Source organism: Megalobrama amblycephala, linkage group LG3 (genome assembly GCF_018812025.1).
Source record: "Megalobrama amblycephala isolate DHTTF-2021 linkage group LG3, ASM1881202v1, whole genome shotgun sequence".
NCBI lineage: Eukaryota > Metazoa > Chordata > Actinopteri > Cypriniformes > Xenocyprididae > Megalobrama > Megalobrama amblycephala.
This window is the reverse complement of record NC_063046.1, coordinates 38,870,128-38,892,781: the sequence shown is the minus strand read 5'-3', so window position 1 is coordinate 38,892,781 and position 22,654 is coordinate 38,870,128. Positions and strand designations below refer to the sequence as shown.

At 37.5% G+C, this 22,654-nt stretch overlaps 1 protein-coding gene across 2 annotated transcripts in view; it reads left to right on the top strand.

The window, feature by feature from the left end:
* Positions 1–22,654, top strand: part of LOC125263985 (sodium/potassium/calcium exchanger 3) — a 50,329-nt gene that overhangs the window by 9,207 nt on the left and 18,468 nt on the right. The window contains exons 3-5 of one of the 2 annotated variants that reach the window (XM_048183243.1): positions 17,618–17,694; positions 18,792–18,866; positions 22,440–22,524. In XM_048183243.1, the coding sequence (XP_048039200.1) occupies positions 17,618–17,694; positions 18,792–18,866; positions 22,440–22,524 (237 nt within the window). The remainder of the gene's footprint in view (positions 1–17,617; positions 17,695–18,791; positions 18,867–22,439; positions 22,525–22,654) is intronic. The other variant, XM_048183244.1, reaches the window with a different exon arrangement.

The window sequence follows — 22,654 nt, the reverse complement described above, 5'->3', positions numbered from 1 at the left end:
ATATTGGTAAGCTTCGTCCCCCAAAGCGAACCTCAAGAACTTGTGTTGTGGCAATATTTCTATGTGAAAATATGAAAATATCTTTGAGATTGATTGTGACGAACCAATCGCGATGTTGAATTTGCGACATGATCATCTTGATAGTTAGCATCTTGAACTTGATCGTTCTGACGTAACGGTTCAAGCCTCGTAGATCTAAAATGGTCTCTCTCTCTCTGGGAGGGGAACATGTTCTATGGCCCCTTTGTCCAAAAGAGATTGCAGCTCTTGTGACAGTAAATGTGCCTGCTCTGGTTTTACGTAGTGGGGACCAGGCCGTTGAAATTTGGAGGGCGATGAGCAAACTGGATTCTGTACCCTTTTTCTACTGTCATTAGAACCCAAGTACAGATGCCTGGCAGTAGCTTCCATGCTGCCAAGTTTTCTGAAATAGGTACCAATTTTGATACTTCCAGTTGAGGGGGTGCTGGGTGTTCCGTGTCCTGGGCTACAACTGGAAGACGGAACACCCCACACTTCGATGGAAACTGCTGCACCCCGAGACACCAGAGGTGGCGGAGATGGTACAGTGGTTTTGTTGTTTTTCGTTCAATTTATCTCACATAAGTGATTTTCTCTTTCTTTTTTGTTGTTTGATTAAAATTGATGACAAAAAGCTGCAGGTATATTAGGCTGCTGTCACTTTAAGACAAAAGCATGGATCCAATATAATGATACGCATCCGTTTTCTTTTTCAATTGTTTACAACACATAACCAACTGTCTGTTTACGAGGATACTCACCGAGATGGGCATTTTGACTTGACACTTCACATGTCCATTCTTCCAGCTCAAAAAAAAAAAAAAAAAAAAGGTGAAAGACAACTGAATTCGGTGTTATCATGCTGTCTGCGCGGCTCTGTGTGAGTACACAGAAAACAGCGTCTGAGTTCCAGTCTTCTTGTGCTTGATGTTTAAACTGACAGGACTTAAAAACACATGCAAATGATAAACTTTCACTCTTTGGTGGTTAAACTTTGCAATTAATCTGTGAATCACAGCCATTCCGATAGTAAATAGTATATAGTTTACTTATATCCAAATGTAATGCCTAATAAAAGAAGGTCATTGGCAACATTGTTTTAAGCATTGTTTTAAGCATTGTTTTTTATTTTTTAAATGCTGCCATCTAGTGGTTATACTATGACAATTTATTTTATTTATTTATTTCAACCAGAAAGCACTATTCTGCCTATTTTTAACTTACACATATTGCATTAATTGAAAAATAGAATAAAATGTGTTTTTTACTCTTAATATTTGTATTATTTTATATAGAGTGTGGTATAATAGAGTGAGGTAAAATGTATTGTTTAAAAGATATGAGACATTTCCTGTTTACTTTTTTTGTCATTATTTTAATCTCTCGCCAAGGCATCATCATTAGAGACCAATATCCGTTCACAATTTAGTATCTTCAATGTCTTTGCATTATGCTGAAAAAGTTTAGTAGTAGTTAGGTAGTAGTTAAAAATTCAGTGCCTGATTTTTTGCAAAAATCCACATTTAAACCAAAATAGCTGACTTCCTATTGGTCAGAGCTAATGACTGTAAACTAGAAATTTGTCAAACTCGATGAGAGCAATATATGTACAGAGTTTGGTGACTGTAGGTAAAACTAAATCCCCTACTTTAGTCAAAATGTGGCACTACAGAGCCCCTCCACCACAACGATTTCTTAGCTTTTGCCAATGTCTAACGGTCAAGAACTCTGATGTGTGTGTCGAGTTCCATAAAATTTGAAGCATAAGAGCCTCAAAAACACCTGAAAAGAAATTCAAGTTTGTTGCATTGCCATGGCAACACTGTTTAAGCTATTAAGAATCTCTTCACAGTTTTACATTTTGATGTGCCTTGACATTATTCTGACCATGTTTGAAGGAAATCACATAAATATAAGAGGGTGATTTCAAAGCATTTTTCAAAAGGGACACACTTCCTGCTGCCAGTTGGTTGTGCTATGACTTTGACTCACAATAGTCACATCCATGTGATCGGCCTCCTACAACGAACATACAGCTGAAGTTTAATCAAAATCAGTCAATATATGCAAAAGTTATAACACCTTCTGTTCCCCTTTTTTCACCATAAATGTTGCCACAGCCAAACAGTTTGAGATATCAAAAATCTGTTTGCAATTTAGCATTCTCAATGTCTCGGCTTCATGTTGACTGAGTTTGGTGGTGATCAGAGGAATTGCCTAGGAAAATCATATCAAATTCCAGAGCATGCATTTTTCAAACAACCCAAAATTTAGAGTGTGAAAGTTGTTAGGCTTGGTGAGATCTATATGTGCATGAAGTTTGGTTACAGTAGGTGAAAGGGGTGAACTACAGGCAGAACCAAGAGGGCAATGGTCCAGGGTGACTCCTCAAACACAACCATATTCAATTCCTTCAGCCATGCAGAAAAACATACTTCTTCCATTCACACAAAACAAAAAACAAAAGACAACAAAAATAAAAACTAGACAGTCCGCCTGGACGTGGTTCGCAGCCGTGCCGCGTATCGTGATGACGTTAGGGATTGTTTATATGATTGTATAAAAGGGTGTCAACCCCATCTCAACCCTAATGGCCGAAGATTCCAATGATTATAATAATAAAGAAGAAGAAGGATCCTAAGAAAAACAATAGGGCCTTCACCTTTTCAGGGCTTGTGCCTTAAAAATTATAATCAAGTAACATGTGCTTTAATATGTTGGTCAACACATCAAAATAAGTGTACTTCTTTTAAGCATGACAAAAATTATTAAAATAGTAAAATTGTTTGAACAATCAAATGGCAGAGGGAGGGTTGGGGCTCTGGATGTGGATGTAGGGCTGGCGATAAACAAGACCCTGGATGAGCTGGCAGAGGAAGATCCCATGGTGTAGCTGATAGAGGGAGGAGCCAGGGTGGAGGCTTCGCTCTGTGAAACCTGAGGATTGACTGATGAAGGCGGAGCTAGGGGAGGTGGAGACACAGGCAGACAACACAGGCCTGGAAGTTCTAGGTAGAGCTGCTGGCTCTCGGGATGAAGATGGACATAGGGGCTCGGCAGACTGAGGAGATGGAAGGAGGAGCATGGTGGAGGTCAAGGGCTGATGGACCACGATGGAGCTGAGGGAGCACAGAGCTGGGGCAGAGCTGATGGGCAGACAGGCGGAGGTGGAGTTATGGGCCTGGAGGCTGAGGTGAAGCTGGGGGATCCGCATCAACGTGCAGAGCTGGGGATCAAGAAGGCAGAGGCAGAGCCAAAAGGCTGGATGGAGATAGCAGAGATGGCAGAGCCGAGGAGCTGAGTGGCACCAGTGGAGCAGGCAGATCCAGGGCAGGGGAGGGAACCATCAGAGAGGACGCAAATAATGGGATATAAAGGACATTGAGCGGGATCAGGTCATCAATGTAATTCCATGGATCTGGCTGAGGAGAAGAGAGTTCAAGGGTGGGTACTTGGGTGAGAATTGGCTCCCTATTCCACGAATCAATGAGCCAGAGGTCCATTTCTGGTTTAGGGATGGACTGTGCCACAATCGCTGACTCCTGGATGGAGCGGGCGGTAGGCTCTGGACTTGTGACAGAAATGATGGCCTGCTCTGGCTTTGGGATGGACATGGCGGCTGGCTCTGGCTCCATAGCGAGAGTGGGCTCTAGCTCAGTGTCTGTGGCAGGCATGGGCTCGGGCTCTTGTTCTATGGCAGGTGCAGGATTCATTTCTGGATCCTTGGTAGGTGCCGGGTTGATAAGGTTCTCCTCTGCCTCACAGATGGTGAAGCACCCACTCCACATAGCCAACAAATGTACCTTAAGGATCTTCTCTGGGCAGGACCACTTATTTAGGCTGGTATTAAAAAAACAAACATAGGGAGAGGTGTTTGGCATGCCAGGTCTAAAAATTTCCTTGCATGGTCCTCGAGGGAACGATCCTCTTGATCGAGGATTTAGGAGACAAATGGCCATTAAGCCCATCTTTTACTTTCTTTGTCACTTTTTTTTTTTTTTTTTTAACTCTAGTTTCCACCACTGCTGCAAGTACAGTTTTTTTTTTTTTAAAGAAATATACTCTTAAGCTTTGATGTAAACAATACATTTAAGAACATTTTATTTCACAAGTGCAGTCTTCAAATCAGGAATGGCAGGGATAAAGTGTACCATAAGACTATCAAACTAAACTTTTTGATATAGAGAATCTGATTTCCCCAGTGAATAGGTCAAATCAAAGTGTGTTAGCACAAATGCCATGAGTTATTGACTCTGAGACTACATTCGGTTACTTCACATCATTTTTAAGGGTCTGATCAGGTTGAAATAGCTCTAAGGTAACAATTGCACAATTTCACATTTTTCAGTGCGCAGTAACAAAAACTGTGAGCTCTATGCATGACCCAGTTCTTTTGGTTTTTAACCCTGTGCAAGGAAGCAGCTCGACGTGATGCAACAACACAACATTGCACCAATTATAATCAACAAAATGTCAATGATGTTGCTCACTTGCTGCATTGGCAGGAAGGCATAAAGTCTAAGAAATGTCAGCCTTTACTCTATCAAAGGATCTGAATGGAGATTCAGGTATGAGGTGACATTTGGGACATATTTCAAACTCGCATACACATACAAACAAAGAACTCTCACATTCATGCAGAATGCTCTCCATACCTTCAAGAAAAAGAAGTGCATTTAATTGTATTGAATGTGAACTTCTTGTGTCCTTGAAATCTTAAATGTATATTTTAAAAAAAACTGTACTTGCACATAATATAAAATTAATGAAATAAAAGGCCACTTAAGTACACTTCCATGACTGCTACTTATCATACTTAAGAATGCTTTTAAAAAGTGCACTTTGTAACAATGTCAAATTAAAATTTAAAATACATGCAATAATAAATGCAATTATTTTGATGTGTTGACTAACATATTAAGGCACCTGTATAAGTACTTGAATCTAACTGTAGTGTGTTATTCAATATTACATCTGACGTTAATATGGTAACGCTTTACAATAAGGTCTCATTTGTTAACATTATAGTTAACTACATTAGTAAACATGAACTAACAATGAAAAATATTTCAAAAGCTTTTATTAATCTTAGTTATTGTTAATTTAAATATGTACAAATACATTATTAAAATTACATGTTGTATCTGTTAGTATTATTTAATGGACCTGAGCTAATATGAACCAACAATGAACAGCTGTATTTTTATCTACTAGCATTAACAAAGATTAATAAATACTGCAACAAATGTATTGCTCATTGTTAGTTAATATTTTTAATGCCTTAACTAATGTTAACTAATGGAACCTTATTGTAAAGTGTTAATATATTTTCAATGTACTAATTTTCAACTTTATTACAAATGTGTAATTACTAATATATTTAAATACATGCCATACAAATTTCAATAGAAATTACATTAAAGTATATTTCAGTTTACCTTAAATGCTTGGCAGTACATTTAGCAGTTAATTAATATTCCTGCAGACAGATCTACACGTTCTCTCTCTTTACCTGCAACCAGCTCTGACACAGTTAAGTGTCTGGAAACATTACATTCAGTTTGCACTTAGGTATATTCTTTTAAACTATCTGTAATTAGTACTATTTTTATTCAAATATACTTCTGTTTCACAAGGGATACACATAAAACAAAACGGGAAAACGGGAAAATGGGATGCCTGGTAAGTGATCACCCTGACATACTTAGGCTACGTTCAGACTGCAGGTAAATGTGGCCCAAATCCAATTTTTTTTCTCATATGTGACTCAGATATGTTTTTGTCATGACAATGTGAACAGCACAAACCACATGGAATCGAGATGTTTTGCAATGCGACCTCAGTATGAACAGTCATATCGGAATTCATGCAAATTTTTCGTTACTCTAGACTAGAGCAACATTTGTCACAGTTCTGCACTCATGGTAGGAAGATTTTATATCAAGACAACTGTGAAAGGTAGTCAGTGGAAGGACAATGATGTGTCAGAACTTATAAGTATTACAGTGACAGCTCTACAGTATATACAATCAAAACATGAGGGCTCGTATTATAAATGTTTAAAAGCTCTGCTCTTTTTTTGCATCCTCAACTTTGTTATTATATTGTCTGCGCATAAATTCACTGGCTTCCACGGCAGATCACACTAATCACATCACACATAATCGCTTACTTTAATGTCCTCCATCTTTACTACCATATGACAGCATGCTGCATGTCGTCTTTGTATTTTTCTTTTGCGCATACGGATCAGTCCAAGACCATGATCTGTTCACACTGGAATCTGAGTGTCTTTATAAGAAAAAAACTGGATCTGAGCAATAAATCAGAATTGAGCACTAAGGCTCACAGTGTGAACGTAGCCTTAGTTTGTCGCTTACACACAAAACACTCTCATATTCACTAGTTTTACCTCTCTCAGCCAGATAAAGGTTTATTCATTTACTAGTTTTTTCTTTTGTAAGTGTTCATACATTCACGGCTCTTAGTTGTCTTTATTGCTCTCTATAAATTGCCTATTTGAGCTGTCAAACTGATCAACGATTCACAAATCAGGCTAAATGTCTCTTAAATTGAACTTGCATACTCTTAATCAGCCAACACTCCCAATCAGTGTCTAAATGAGACGACGCATTGAGTGAGTTAATCCAAGAGCATTACAGTATACAGACAGTATTCACTAATGGTTTGTAGAGGAAGGTGAAAAAGGTGATTACTAATAAGTCCAACAGGTAACACTTTACAATAACATTTCATTAGTTAACTACATTAACATGAACTAAATATAAACAATATTTCTACTATATTTAGAAATCTTAATTGACGTTAAGCTCAGCATTACCACTACATTAAGATTGAAAGTTAACATTAATTAATGCTCTGTGAACTAACATGAACATTTTATTCATAACATTGACAAAGGTTCATAAATGCTTTAAAATGTGTTGCTCATTGTTAGTTTATATTAGTTAACGCACTTTACATCTAATGTAAAATATTACTGTCAAACAATTTTAGTGTTATGTTAACTTAAAAGCAATGCATATAGTGCTTATTTTTGAGACTTAAAGTTAAAATATTGACTACAGTGCAGTTAAAGTGTGAGTAAATCATGGAGTAATTTTCATTTTAAAGTGAACTAATCCTTTAAAGCTACATATTTTATGACAGTTTTGTTTTAATAAATTGTGTTTTAATATTAAAATACAACTTTGTTAGCATTGTTGTTGAAGGCTGAATCGTGTTTAATTTGTCTTTAATCTGTATACTGCGATGACTGGATCATTGCTATTGTAAATTAAAGGGATGGGTAAAAATTGTAAGCATTTTGTGAGTATGAGACTACAGTAGGTAACTCATCAAGTCAAAGCGTGCTTGCAGAAATTCCCTGGGTTAATGACTGCTCTCATTGTCTGAAGATGTGTTGTAGAGCTCTACCTTTGGATGAGATGGTAAAAATCTGGTGAAAATTCTTCTGGTGAAATCATATATACAGCGTTTTTGCTCGTCTGTGAGAGCTGAGCAATATTATGTTTAATAGGCACAATTTCTTTAACTGTTCTTCAATAATTAGAAGGGATTATGTAATAAGTCTGAGATCGATTTCATTTTTCCCCTTCTGTCTCTCTCTCTCTCTCTCGTCCTCGCCATTGTTTTTGTTCCTTTAAAAAGACGAGACGGCAGACCCCGTCCTTTGAGGTTTGTGTTGCTTGGCAACTGAATGCAAAATTTTGGGAGTGCGTGTGTTTGTGGAGAGCCGTGAGAGAGCGAGAGCTTAGATGAAAAAGACTGAGGCAGTGAGAGAGACAGAGAGAGAGAGAGAGAAAGGTGGGAGGAAATAAATAATGAGAAGGAAAGGGAAGGTGCTATTTTTAGGCATGTCAGTAATCATTGCACATGATGTTCTTTGCGTTAGCCAAATATTTTGTGTACATTTCACAGGAGTAGGTGGCAAGAAAATCCCTTACAAAGACAAACCCAATTGCTGCAGTCAAATAAAAATCAAATCATGCTGCATCATTTCTGATAATGTTGTAATCAGAGACCTTGAGTGTTACCTCTTCTGACATGCTGCATAAAGGTCACATGACATGAGCAGAAGAAATTGGTTGACACAATGTGGATGCTTTTGACTGGATATGATTTGCCAGATATTTAGGGAAAGTGACCCTAACATGCCCATTGACCATATAAATCTACTTGTTTTATGAGAGAAAATATTTATTTCACAGCAAATGCACATTTATTACTGTCATTTTACTTTTTATTTTTAGCCAATCAAATGTTTAGATCTTGAGATATTTGTGATAATGTGTCCCTACTTTCTGATTGAAGTCACATCCTATGGCATTTTTCAATCCAGTGATGAAACTAGAGTATTGATAAAAAAAATCAAGATATCAGTAAATCAAATATATAACCTGTCATTTTATTGTCTTGCAGTTTGAAAGCAATATTCAATGCAATGCTAATTGTTACGCTAACAACTAATATTGGAATAAAACAAAAGGGATCACATTGAATTACTGATTTAATTTACTTGAAGCCTTTGGATCATATGCACAAACAAAAATGGTAATTAGTTAATATAGAGAGTATGCATTGATGTTACTTTCCCACTGGGACATATGACAAAACATCCTGCAACATGACTAGATTTAATATGGAAAACTGTGAAAACAGGTGTAAAACAAATGATTATCTTCTTAAATTAAAGGCAGTTGGACTCAACAGTGTTACATATATTTATGTACCCGATTCTGATGCCGGAAAAATACATAAAGCAAAACCTGTGAACGCTATAACACTATACATGCAATATAGGTAGATCTAAATCCGGATGATCACTTAAATCGTTGTTATATATTGTCATATCGCCCAGCCCTATTGTCTATAGTGCATATAGTGTTAAAGCACTATATGCATTATAGACAATAGTATGACTTTCTGAAGATAGGATAAAAGTGACGAGGACATCAATGGAAACTTTTAAAGTTGGATAACTGTCAGCTGTTACCATCAGGCAGACAATACAGAGTTCCATATATATATATATATATTATATACATATATATCCATCTAAACTAGCTTTGTAAGGAAAACTGGGTTTGTCTAACATTAACCATCCCCCTTTGTAGAACACAAGGCTCATTACAATGGAGTTTTTTTTTTTTAATAAATGAAAATACAGTCATGTGAAAAAGAAAGTGCACCCATTCTGTGGTTTTATGTATCAGGACATAATAATAATAAAAAACAATCTGGCCTTTAGCACGTCTTTAAATTAGGTAAATACAACCTTAGATGAACAACAATACATGTCATTATTTATTTAACAACAATTAAAGCCAAAATGGAGAAGCTAAGTGTAACAAACTAAGTACACCCTATGATTTAATTGCTTATAGAACCACCTTTAGAGGCAATAACTTGAAGTATTATAACTTGAAGTATTATATTTTCTATATGACTTTATTAGTCTCTCACATCATTGTGGAGGAATTTTGGCCCACTCTTCTTCACAACGTTGCTTCAGTTCATTGAGGTTTGCGGGCATTTGTTTATGCACAGCTCTCTTAAGGTCCCATCAGAGCATTTCAGTCAGGTTGAGGTGTGGACTTTGACTGGGCCATTGCAGCACCTTGATTATTTTCTTTTTCAGCCATTCTATTGTAGATTTGCTTGTGTGCTTGGGATCGTTGTCCTGTTGCATGACCCAATTTTGGCCAAGCTTTAGCTGCCAGACAGATGGCCTCACATTTGACTCTAGAATACTTTGGTATACAGAATGCAACTTTGCAAACTTAAGCCGTGCTGCCATGTTCTTTATAGAGAGAATAAGCTTTCTCCTGGCAACCCTTCCAAACAAGCCAGTCTTTTTCTAATTGTACTGCGAAATTGCAAAAGTTAATGGAACATTTAACATGCTAATGTAGATTAGAGGCCTGTAGACTCTGAGAAGTCCTGTAGATTCTGAGGTGTAGCTCTTGGGGTTTTTTGCAATTTCTCTGAGAAGTGCACGGTCTGACATTTGGGGTGAATTTGCTGGGACATCCAATTCTGGGAAGAGTGGCAACTGTCTTGAATGTTTTCCACTTGTGAATAATCTTCTTCACTGTAGAATGGAGGAACTGTAGAATAGTTGTATTTACCTAATTTTAAAACCTGCCAAGGACCAGATGATTTTTTTTTTATTATGTCCTGATATGTAAAACCATAAATCTCAAAAGGGTGTACTTTCTTTTGCACATGACTGTAAAATGGTAAATATTTAATTGTGTTCTCAATGCAACATATAACCTAGAGGGTATAATGACACCCCAAAATTCCACATATCTGACAAAATGGTACCTGCAAATCCACGTTTCACTGCCTGGATTCTAGTTGTTTATGCTATTTGCTTCTGTTTTCTCAAGCTTTCAGCAGTCTGTAAAAAGATAGCTATGATTTCTTGTTGAAACTATTTGTACAGTTAATCACAAAGATCTTTCCCATTTTAGATGTGTTTTGTGTGCTTTTCGCAGCATTCAACCTGAACACCAGTGCTGCCACTCAATCTTTTTGCCACTCCCACAATAACTATCACCTACTGTGATGTCATGTGCTCTATTAGTAATATTTACTGCTCTTTGTTGAATAAATTTAGTAGCTTTAATGAGCCTTTTTAAAACTGCACATTAAAGAAATATTCCAGATTCAATGCAAGTTAAGATCATTCGACAGCAATTTATAGCATACTGTTGATTACCACAAAAATGAATTCCCACTTGTCCCTCCTTTTCTTTAAAAATGCAAAAATCTAGTTTACAGTTAAGCACTTACAATGGAACTGAACGGGGCCAATTTATAAACATTAAAATGCTCACTTTCAATAGTACAGCCACAAGATAATTAAATCTGTAAATTATATCCAGTTTTACAACTGTGTTCCCTGTGTTCAGTCATTGCTTAAATTTTACTTGCGTACCTATTGAAAAGCCAAAAAGACTTGAAGAACTTAAATTATAAGACAAACTGGAGGTACTTTAAAAGTTAGTGAAAATAATGATGTGCTATTTTCCACAGCAATCTGAAATAGGCTTTATTTTTGGAATTTACACCTAACTGAGGCTTTCTCACTTGCACCCACATAGCGAAAAGACAAGCTCTGCCACTGTGTACCCATATTTGCATTAATAAATTGTGGCCCAATGAAGCTACCTGATATCAGTTGCCCACTTATTCTCACTTCTTTCTCACTTAGTTTTCTTTTCTTTACACCCCCTGACATAATTCACAGGTCAGATTAATAGAACTGTGACATCCTAGTTAAAGGAACACTCCACTTTTTTTGAAAATAGGCTCATTTTCAGAGTTAAACAGTTGAGTTTTACCATTTTCGAATCCATTCAGCCGATCTCCGGGTCTGGCAGTACCACTTTTAGCATAGCTTAGCATAGTTCATTGAATCTGATTAGACCGTTAGCATCTTGAATCTAGAACTTTGCTGCCGTACCAAGGGTGCAGCAGGCGCAATGATATTACGCAGCGCCTCTCACAAATGTCTCCATGGTTGCAAGGCTCCCTGTGCAAACGGGGGTCACAGCCGTTGCGTAATATCATTGCGCCTGCTGCATCCATGGTACGGCAGCAAAGTTCCTTGATTATTATATCCTTGATTAATAATTATTATTATTATTATCCTTATCCTTGAAAGTATAGTTCCTAGCCATATCGGCCTAGAAAATTGCAACTTTTCATTTTCCGTTGGTCTTAGTACACGATGTTACTACAGAAGAGTCAAGTTTTAAATATCGAAAGGAAAAATATCGAAACTCTTTGGTCATTTTTTTGAGCGAGATGCTATTGGTCTCATCAGATTCAATGAACTATGCTAAGCTATGCTAAAAGTGGTACCACCAGACCCAGAGATCGGCTGAATGGATTCGAAAACAGTAAAACTCAACTGCTTAACTCTAGGGGAGTATGTAATTTTTTTATTTTTATTTTTTTATTTTTTTTGTGGTTTCAGTTTGAAAGACACTTAATATTCAGTAATTTTACTGATTTGGCTAGATTTACACTATTGGATGAGAACAAAACTTGAACTGACTTGAGCTGAATAATGACACTGTTATCTTCTGTAGAGCTGATTTATAGCTGATTCAACTTTGTTTCATACCAATACCAATCATGCCTTTTCTCTATCTAATTTTTGCAATTTGAGGTCTTTTATGCTATACTTCCTTGTTTTGATCAGAATAACTATCACATAGAACTGGGTGAGCCATCTATAAGTGGCTTTCAATCAGTTCAGCTGCACTGTAGCTAAACTTGGCTCCAGCTGGTAAGAAAAAGGAAAACACAAGGCCAAATTGGCTGCTTGTATCCGAGAGGTGGAGCAGATTGCTGTTGCTGTGAGGTGAAAGGTCACAGTGACATATTTGCACACTGACACAAACCAGACTCATTGGAAAAACACATTTCCTCAAAATGATATTACTTTGCTTCTTCCACATTATAGGGCACTTTTAATGTGAAATATCTGGTCAGTGGTGCTGAATGATTAATGCTGTATTGCATTTGGAAATAACTTACCACCTACAGTAAACCTAGGGCTGTACAGTGTGACATAGGCCAATATGTCGCACGTACTACGAAAGTTTTGAAGGTGTGTGAGACAGAGGCGCTTGTTCGTGTGAAGTGAGTGAGCATTTCTTGTGTAATCTAGTGCTGCATGATTAACAGAAATGAAACCGAAATGAATCCGGCTTTGTGCGATTATGAAATCTATGGAAGCATATTTGCAGCAATATTCAATTTTAAAATGAAATATGCAAAATTGTTATGCATTTCTGTATTTCAATTTACATTTTCCATACCATATGTGCAACCTTTGGAGCAAAATGATAATTCAAATTCAGTAATATAATTTACATTTGCTATTTCCTACACTAGTTTTAACATATAATTTAAACATATATTTTAACTTTATAAGTTGCAAAATTAAAATGAAAATGTATTTCAGAAATGATTATATATGTTTAACATGTTCAAGCAAAAATTGTAGCAAAATGATCAAATGTTTGAATGATTTCAATGTTATTTTTCTGCATTTTCATTAAATGTTCCTCAATGAATGTAGCAAAATTCAATGTGGATTTGAAAATGCATTCCAAGCCAATCAAACTGGCAGATGAAGTAGAGCAAGAACAGAGAAATATCAGTGTTCCTGTAGATTATTTGCGTACTTCAGTGATAGAACCAGTACGTTATTGGGAGCATATACATTGGATGAATAATTGGATGATTTGTCCATATAAGGGATTTCCTGGAACATAAGTTTTATGACCTTTATGAGCCTCGCTTGTAGACTTTCTGAATGAGGGCGCCCTCCGGCTACGAGTATGAATGAAACAGACATAACATATGTGTACTCACTAATGCTCACAACATCCTATTTTGGATAAAAATAAGAAATATGATACTTCTTTCTAAAGAAATTTGAAGTAAACATATGTGAATCCATAGGATTTTTTTTCCAGTGTAGAGAAGTTTTAAGAAATTACCTTCACGGATTTTATCATTAGAATTTAATATTTTACATATATATAAAAAACTTTCTAATGATTTATAGGAAAATGAAGCAGTGTTTTCAAGTGCTTAACCAAAATGGATGGATGATGTTTGGATCGTGATTAGTGATATTGGGCTGTATAATCAAAATTAACTTAATGTTAAGAAAGAGGTGTTATGTTTATGCAGTCTGCTATTTTTGGCAAATAAAGAAAATGATTGTCTGAAAACATTTCTGGTTAAGGTTTGTATTTTGTGTGCCCTGTCAGTCACATGCCTGTTTAAGTGAGGAACTGCACTACTTGTGGTTGTTTTCAGATATTGTGCTACAATTGTGTGGCCTGTGATACACAACTTTCAAAATCTTGTAGTGATTTTGGATTAGCCTCCCAAGAGGGCACCACAAATGTAGTTATTTTTGGTCTTAAATATTAATATTAATATATTTTGTATTAATAATAATATTGCGTCAGATGATTCCTTCCTATATTTTGGGGCACCAGACAAGGAATCTCACCTTGACAATAAAGAACAGTCATGAAAGATTGTTAACTGAATTAGAATTTTATAAATTGGAGGAAGTTTGTCATCTAACCAATCTGAAGGATTTAGTGAGATTCGGGTGAGCTTGTAGAGCCTCTGAAAATGAATTTATTAACAAAAAGATATACACAAGAGTAAAATATCACACTCACTAAATACTACTAAGGAAAATGACTAAACAACTAAGGAAAATGACTATACTACTAAGAAAACTGAATCAATAATCAAACAGAAACTACAAACTACTACACAAATGGACGCTGACAAAATGAATGCCAAGTACATGAGCAATGGATTGGACGAAGGAATGAATGGGTAATTAGCAGTCTATGGGGGAGTCAATTGTGGTTTTTCTGGATGCTGGTATGAAATAGTAAATAAGCATTTACTATGAATACAGATAACGTGTCTGATGTATCTATCTGTATACGCTGACCCTAGATAAACAGTTTCTATACAAATAGCAATCTCATATAGCAACAACCTAATGCCAAGGCCTTTGGGAAAAAGTTTGGTTAGTTTATATTTACGTTTCACTTGGTCGGGTGATCAGTCTGGTGACGAGAAACGTCTTCCACTGGTATCCTTCTGTTTGCAGTGGGAGAAACCGGATTGCTTTCCAACATTTGCAGAGCTGCACTGAGTACTGGGGTCTTTGTGTAATCCAGAGAACTGTAGGTCAGACGGTGGTCGATCCGCAGGATCTTCTGTAGGTTGGAGGTTCTTGAGTTATGCAGGTCAGGAGCCAATGTCCTCTGCAGAAGCAGTTGGGCTGCTTGAAGGTCCATGCGGTGAAAGGTTTACTCGAAAGAGTAAAACCTTGGTCGTTCTGTTGTTCTTCCCTCATCAGGTCAGAAACTCAGAACAAGAGTTTTTCACTTGGGAAAGCTTTATTCCTTCCCATTGGGGAGGGGATTACTAATCCCCACCTTTCCTGATGTGGTGATGTGATTGGGTCGTAGCATTCCAGGTGTCTGCCCATCACTCCCACCTTTCATCCTGTAGAACTTGTTACATTGTCCCAAAATACACAGTTAAATAAAACAATGTCTTTAGGACCTTGGAAATGCTTTATTTCTTTTTCAAACCTTTCTCAACATCCCTGTGGCAGTGTTCTGAACTCATAGTCCAACATTGATGTGAATTGGTTTAGGTATCACACTTCTGTCTCAGTGGGCGCAATTGCATTGGCTTTTATTTCCACTGTGTGTGCACAGTTTCCTGGATGAGTAAAAAGACATATAGGACATGTTCCTTACAGTATTCCTGTCCATTGTTTGGTGATTTCAAGCCCATATGTTTAGAAATTGTCTTTCTTTTGGAGCATTTCTTGAACCAGTTTGGTAGCCCTAGGAGTCCATGGCCATCCACACCTTGGACTCAGGCATGGAGGGCTGAAGAGAACAAAGGCAATTTGTGATAAGATTAGCCGGTGATCAATGGGCCGTTGATGTCATCTTTCCTGTCCTCCACCATTGGCAGTCCTGATTACAATAATCATTTAGTTGTCATTGAGGGTCCCATCACACTCTTTTGTATTAATCAATGTGGGACAAAGGGATGTCTGTTGTGAAGCTCTGGTGCCATCACGTCTGCTGTTCACTACACTCTGTAGCACCATTGCTATGTGCCAAGTTAAAAGTACAGCCCTGAAACCCTACATAAACCTAACCGATAGTGTTAACAAAAGCGAACATGAGATAAAAACACACTTGCTGATGTAACTGTGCCATTTTAACTTTGAGCTATTTATTGTGACTCGTGTTTAACGGGTCTCGTACCCAAATGCTCCATATCACAAGTGCAGTGCTGTACCATGTGAGCTACCGAGCAAGTTTACTACATCCAAAAAGCCAAACATACAGTATGGAGCTGGTTATGTAACGCATACATTAAAATGTATTAGTTTACAAAACTATGGTAAAAGTGTTTTGAGGTCATAACATAATATTATGCAAGAAACTGCATGAAAATAAGTCTTTATTAATCAATAATCTACCCCTGTAATCATAATTTGTTTAAAAAGGAATAAAAGTTGTTGGTGTTTTACTGCCACTAGTGTTCATTTCAGCTGGAAACTGCATTGAATTGTATGTACAGGTATGTTTTTGGAGTTTTGCAGAAATGTAGGGTAAAGGCACATTTTTCCAGTGAGCCTACAGGTTGCAATGACAGGCTGGCATATATGTGAGGTTGAGACTTAAAAACATTTGGGGGGAAAATGTGAAAATAGAGAACAAGTGTGTAAGTTTCCATTATTCCAGCTTTTCCTGTTATTCAGTTTGTCTTAAAATCATTCACTTGCTCTGCAATCTGATTTACACACTTTCCTCTATTTTTGTTGGAGTCAAACACCATCTTATATGTGCGTCTTTCTCACAGAACCCCAAGACTTTCCCCCCTGGGAGAGGGGGAAAGTATTTTTAGCAGATGCACTTCTGTGTTGCTTGTCATCTCTTCGTCCCTCCTTTTTTTCCATATTTCCGAGTTCAAGTCCATGGGAAAGATATATCCTCCACCCAATTTCTCACTTTCGCTCTGTTGCCATTGGCTTCCTGCCGCTGCTCGTCAACAATTCACTGCCCCAGGGAATACGTCTCCATAGTAACTGCCTTCGCTGAGGCAACTCGTCAGGATGTTCATTGGAGGCGGGTTTTTTCAGAGCGATTCAGCGATTTACATAGAGCCAAAACATGTCTTTTGACACTTGTCTAGAGAAGAGGAGGGAAAGATGGCAAGAAAGAGAAAGGAGAAAGAAATGAAGGACAGAAAGTGCAAGAAAGCATCAAGAAAAAGAAAAGATGTCAATCAATGAGAGAAAGCAAAACAAACCATTGCAAATAACAAAGGAGGGGTGAAGAAGTTTTGTCTGGGATGTAAAGGGCAAGAAAGAAAATTATTCCTGTGTATGCGTTTGTTTTTTATTAGTCCTTTTTCCTAAGGATCTTACGAGTATTCGCATGTAGTTATGCGTAAATTGTGTTTACCACGGTATGCGTACATTTACTTTTGTTTGCATAAACACTAAAACGTACAATACTGATGTATCGATAGCATCTAAAACTAATTTGCATGGAATTAATTGGTTGATTCTGTATTTATGAACAATGAGATTTTGGGTCATGATGTGTGCTTTTGAGTGAAATTTATCAAGTAGATCAAGATGGTATGTTGTTAGTAAAATTATTGTCACTGTACAATTTTTGCTGGTTTCATTTTTTTTTATATATATTGTTGAAAAGTGTTTTTGTTTAGGTTGTGTGTATGTGTGAGACCTATGAGTGTGAAGAAGGGAGGTTTCAATAACATGGTGATGGGCTGCTATAAATAGAATTGGGTTCTGTCATCAATAAAGTTCATATTCCTCTGTCAGACTGTATATTTTGCCTGAACATGCAACTAGCCCACCACACATTCAACTAAATTGGTTTTAAAACTCCAACAAGCACAACTGTTTCTAATGATTCCATGTCCATACCATGTGGTATTTTCCCATTAGCAATTCATGAGTTCCCTGAGGACATCTTCACCAAAGAACAGCTGAAGAGAGGTGCCATACTACTACACGTGCTATGTGTGAGTGAGATGCATCTATCTATCTATCTATCTATCTATCTATCTATCTATCTATCTATCTATCTATCTATCTATCTATCTATCTATCTATATCAGGGGCGTTTCCTCCGAGGAGGCAAGGGAGGCAGTGCCTCCTCAAAAAAAATAGAATGAGAAAATAATCCATATTACATATAAAAAAACACAAATATTACAAATTATGACATTAAAAAGAGCACAAGTCACTCGTATTTCTTAAAGAACACTGTCCAACAGTGACGCCCGCAGGTAAAGTTACAGCAGGAGTCATGCCTCCCTTTGCTCTCATAGAAAACCACAGAAAACCATTAGACCCCCGGCGTGCGGTGGGTTTTGTGGGGGGTAATTGAGAATGAATGGGGGAAAGTCATGTGTGAGGAGGCAATGTCTCCGTCGCTCTATGATTGGATGTAATTGGTTATGATTGGATATGATTGGTTTGTGCGATAAATCCAGCCTCTTGTTGACGTGCGCGTTCCGTGCATCAGTTTGAATGAACAAATGATGGCGTCAATGGGAAGACTAATTGAAAAATAAGTAAACAGATCACCCAGTTAGATATCACTGCTTTATGTCACGTCAAAATCAAACTTGGACTGAAAGCATGATGACTGCGGGGGTTTTTAGTGCAATCAGCTAAACTATATTGTTTAAATTATTATTGCCTTTAATTATTATTTTGGAATGAATGTAGAAATGCTTAAAACACTAACTTGATGAGATTGACTTGGTTGCGATAAATAGAACATTTATTACAATACATTGTTAACGTAAAATTACAAAATAGAATTGTATTTGGTTTATTTTTTTATTTTTTGATGTAATGTAAAGTAATGTTCATTTAACAAGGAAGATGTGTCAACGTTAAGAGTAATGCACATGAATTTACATTGATTCATAAAAAAATAAAAAATGTGCCTCCTCATTTCAGAACACCACTGCACGCCACTGCTATCTATCTATCTATCTATCTATCTATCTATCTATCTATCTATCTATCTATCTATCTATCTATCTATCTATCTATCTATCTATCTATCTATCTATCTATCTATCTATCTTCTCTCTTCTCGTTGCAGGCCATCTATATGTTCTACGCACTTGCTATTGTTTGCGATGACTTTTTTGTCCCCTCCCTGGAGAAGATCTCAGAGGTGAGTCTAGCCACCTGTCAGACATTTCAGCTGGAATACGAATGACAACACGTTACTTTTTCGATTCCTCAGAAAACTAAGTGATGACAGCCTTGTTTCCCTGCTCCCATGGGTCAGCACTGATGCTATGTGTCATGAACTCTGTGTAAAGTGTTAATTAACACATCAAGATTGGAAGGTGTGTTTCCTTTTGGGAAATTGCCTTTGTTCATGTTCCTTTAGGAAATTCCCTTAATTCCCAATTTGACAGGATTTAAGAATTGTGTCCTTTTAAAACAACAAAGATTTATGCTACTGGGAACATTTGTCAGGATTTAAGATTTGTGTCCTTTAAAGCAGCAGAGATTCATGCTACTGGGAACCCTTGTGAAAAAGAAGTAAAGTTAGCATACATTTAAAAAGAGTACTGATTATGGAAAAAATATACTTTAAAAGAATATACATAAGTTCAAACTGAATGCAATGTGTAATTCAATGAAAATGTATTATAGTTTAAATTAAACCTGGTTGTGCTTTGGCTTGACCTTTCCATTGCCAATGGTTCAATACTAGTTGAGATATACAAAACATTTTTAATGGGCCCCAAACAACAAGTGCAACAAAGAGGCGTTTATGCTGTACGTATCATGAAAATACCATGCCGAACACATTGCTTCACAAAGGACATATATATACATATATATATAAAAAAGTACTATATCTGTAAAGTATTGAAGCACGGATCGCGGTTATATCAAAGACTACAGAATAACACAAGATGCGTGACTTGTATTGTTTTGAATGGGAGAAAGTGCAATGCACAATATGGCAGAATAAGTCCCGCCTTCTAAATAAGAGCCCATCGCCGATTGGTAAAGTCATTACATCACTGCAGCGGCTGTTAGAAGCTCTGGTTCCTATAGAAACCTTGTGGGAGCGTTTTAGTGAAGTACTTAACCAGGATAAATCAAGTGCTGGGTATGTGATATGTAACGGCTGTTTAAACACCTGACGCGATGCAGATGCTAGAATGGTAAAAAATGACGGTTATTTTGTCTACAGGTCGTTAGAGCTAGCATTCTACATGCTTTAAATCACACACAGAGATAAAGTAGATAAGATTACATTTATTTGAATGAAATAGAGAGAGAGATTGAGATTGTGCATGTGAATTACCTTTGTCCATGCAGCATCTCTTTATTAATAGTGAAGCTGTGTGTTGAATTACTTAAAAAAACCAGCGATGTTGCCACCTTGTTGCTGAGAAATACAATGTAGCTTTTCAGTAGTAAAGCTATTTTAATTTTTTTTAAAAAGGCGTGGGCAGTGCTGACAACAGGTTTCTGTGCTCCTAAATGTTTCTGTGTGTGCGATGCACGATCTCTTATCTCTGTGAGTAACTGCCAGTTTGTGTACGCATGTGCCCAGACGCTACCCTTAAGATCCAGTAAGATCAAGGTCTCAACCGTAACTATTACAAGAACTTAGGCTCAGGGTCACTTCAGGGAATGTAGCGTCAGATTGGCATCGACTGGAAAAGGGGATTATAAGGCGTACCATCTAAGTTATTCTTTTCACTCTTGTCATGAGTATGCTGGTTAAGATGGCAGAAAATTAGGCCCTTTGTCTAAGTCTAGTATTCAGCAGCTTCCCATCAGAGCTTTACGGATAGCCTCAGGATGTGTTTTAAACCTGCCAAATCCAGGGCCATGGTGCTGAAGAGGGGTAAGTGGTGGACAAGTTTTGTTTCTTTTTGGATGGCATTGTAATTCCATTTTTCACTGAGAAACCAGTCAAGAGCCTAAGCAAGGTCTTCAATTGTAGACTCAGGGATGCTACGTCTATCTAATAGTTAAGGAGCTCGAAACTGGCTCACCACAGTGGACAAGTCTGGCCTACCTGGCAGGTTCAAAGCTTGGATTTACCAACATGGTATTTTACCTCAAGTCCTCTGGCCTCTGCTGGTGTATAAAGAAACTCTATCAAAAGTGGAGATATTGGAGAGGAAGGTCAACACCTATCTCCGTAGATGGCTTGGTCTGCCTCGTAGCCTCTGTAGTGTAGCACTATATAGAGGAGCAACAAACTTCTGCTACTGATTAGCAGTCTCAATGAAGAGTTTAGGGTGGCTCAGACAAGAGAGACAATGCTCTATCGAGACTCCAGGGACTCAAAAGTGGAATCATCAGGTATAATGGTGCAGACAGGCTTGGCTGAGACAGAGGGCATTTGTGGGCACAGTGGTGACAGGGAAGGGGCACGTTATGAAAAGGCCCTGGGTGTGGATAGACCAACATGGTGGGGATGCGGCAGCAGGGTGCTTGGACAAGGTGGGAGGGTGCACTGCAGAGGAAGATCTCATAGTCTGAGATCTGGCAGGTAGAACCCTGCGGATTAAATTCTTAGTCCAAGCCTACCCAGCCCAACTAATCTCCACATCTGGGGCAAGAACGATTCTCCAGTATGCCTGCTATGCCCTGGAAGAGGCTCACTCGAGCACATCCTCAGTAGCCGTCCAAAAGCCTTGAGCCCATTACCGCTGGTGACAAGACCAGGTTTGCACAGTTGCAGATGCCATTTCAAAAGCTATCTCCAGTAACAAGCAGATTCACAGCCACAGAAACATTGCCTTTGGAAGGGCTGGTGCACAGCTGCAGTTAGAGCAAAAAATAAAAAAAAGGAGCAGCTGGTCTTCTCACATCAGCTTCAGATTGGGAGATGCAGGTTGACTTGGGAGGCAACCCAAGTTTCCAGACCAGATATCATTGAGACCAGATATGGTGTTAATATCAAACTGAACAAAGCAGGTGTTTTTCATAGAGTTAATAGTTACCTGGGAAGACCATGTGGAAGAGGCAAATGAGCGGAAAAGGTCTAAGTACCAGGAGCTGGTGGATCATTGCCAAAGGAGAGGCTGGAAGGCACGCTGTGGGTTGTAGAGGGTTTGCTGGCTATTCTCTGTGTAAAGTATATATTTTACCTGGCATATCTGAGGCTGTAAGAAGTAGAACAATTAAGTCTACAATGGAAACTGCAGAGAGAGCCTCTAGATGTCTGTGGTTTAGGAGGAGTGATTCGTGGGTTAATGCTGCTGTGACCAAGTCGGAGTCTGTTCAACCCACCACACCACACATGTTGAAAGAAACACATGAGGAGCTCAGGAACATCACTTGGGATGTGTCCGACTGCATCTTGGGATGCATCTTTAGACCAAATTTATGTTAAATTCTAATAGCTTAAGTAGGACTTCTGTACATATTTTTATGTAATTTCATAATTAAAATATAATGGAATATTTAATAACAATAAATTAATATTATCTGCAGGTACAATTTTATTATTTTTTTATATATATATATATATATTTGTACATTACAGGTGCACATTTGGAACAATTAATCACATTTCTTTTTCACAAGGGAAGATTGGTTGAAGTACATGGCATTTAATGTGGCATCCATGAGTGCAGATAAATATCTTGAAACATTGTGTAGGACACTGTACAAGAAATTGTCAAAGAGACAGTTTATTCATTATTTGCACATTATTGCTAGTACCCATGATTAATCTACTGTATATGATGTTCTTCACTAGAATCTACAGTTGAGTGAAGACGTGGCTGGAGCTACTTTTATGGCTGCAGGAAGTTCAGCTCCTGAATTATTTACTTCTTTAATCGGTCAGTTTGCTTTTGCACTACCTTTGAACCTCCACTTAATTGGTTATAATTTCACATAAGATGTAAGATGCGTACATACTACTATTTTATACATTACATTACAAATCCATTGAACACAAAGGGAGACATT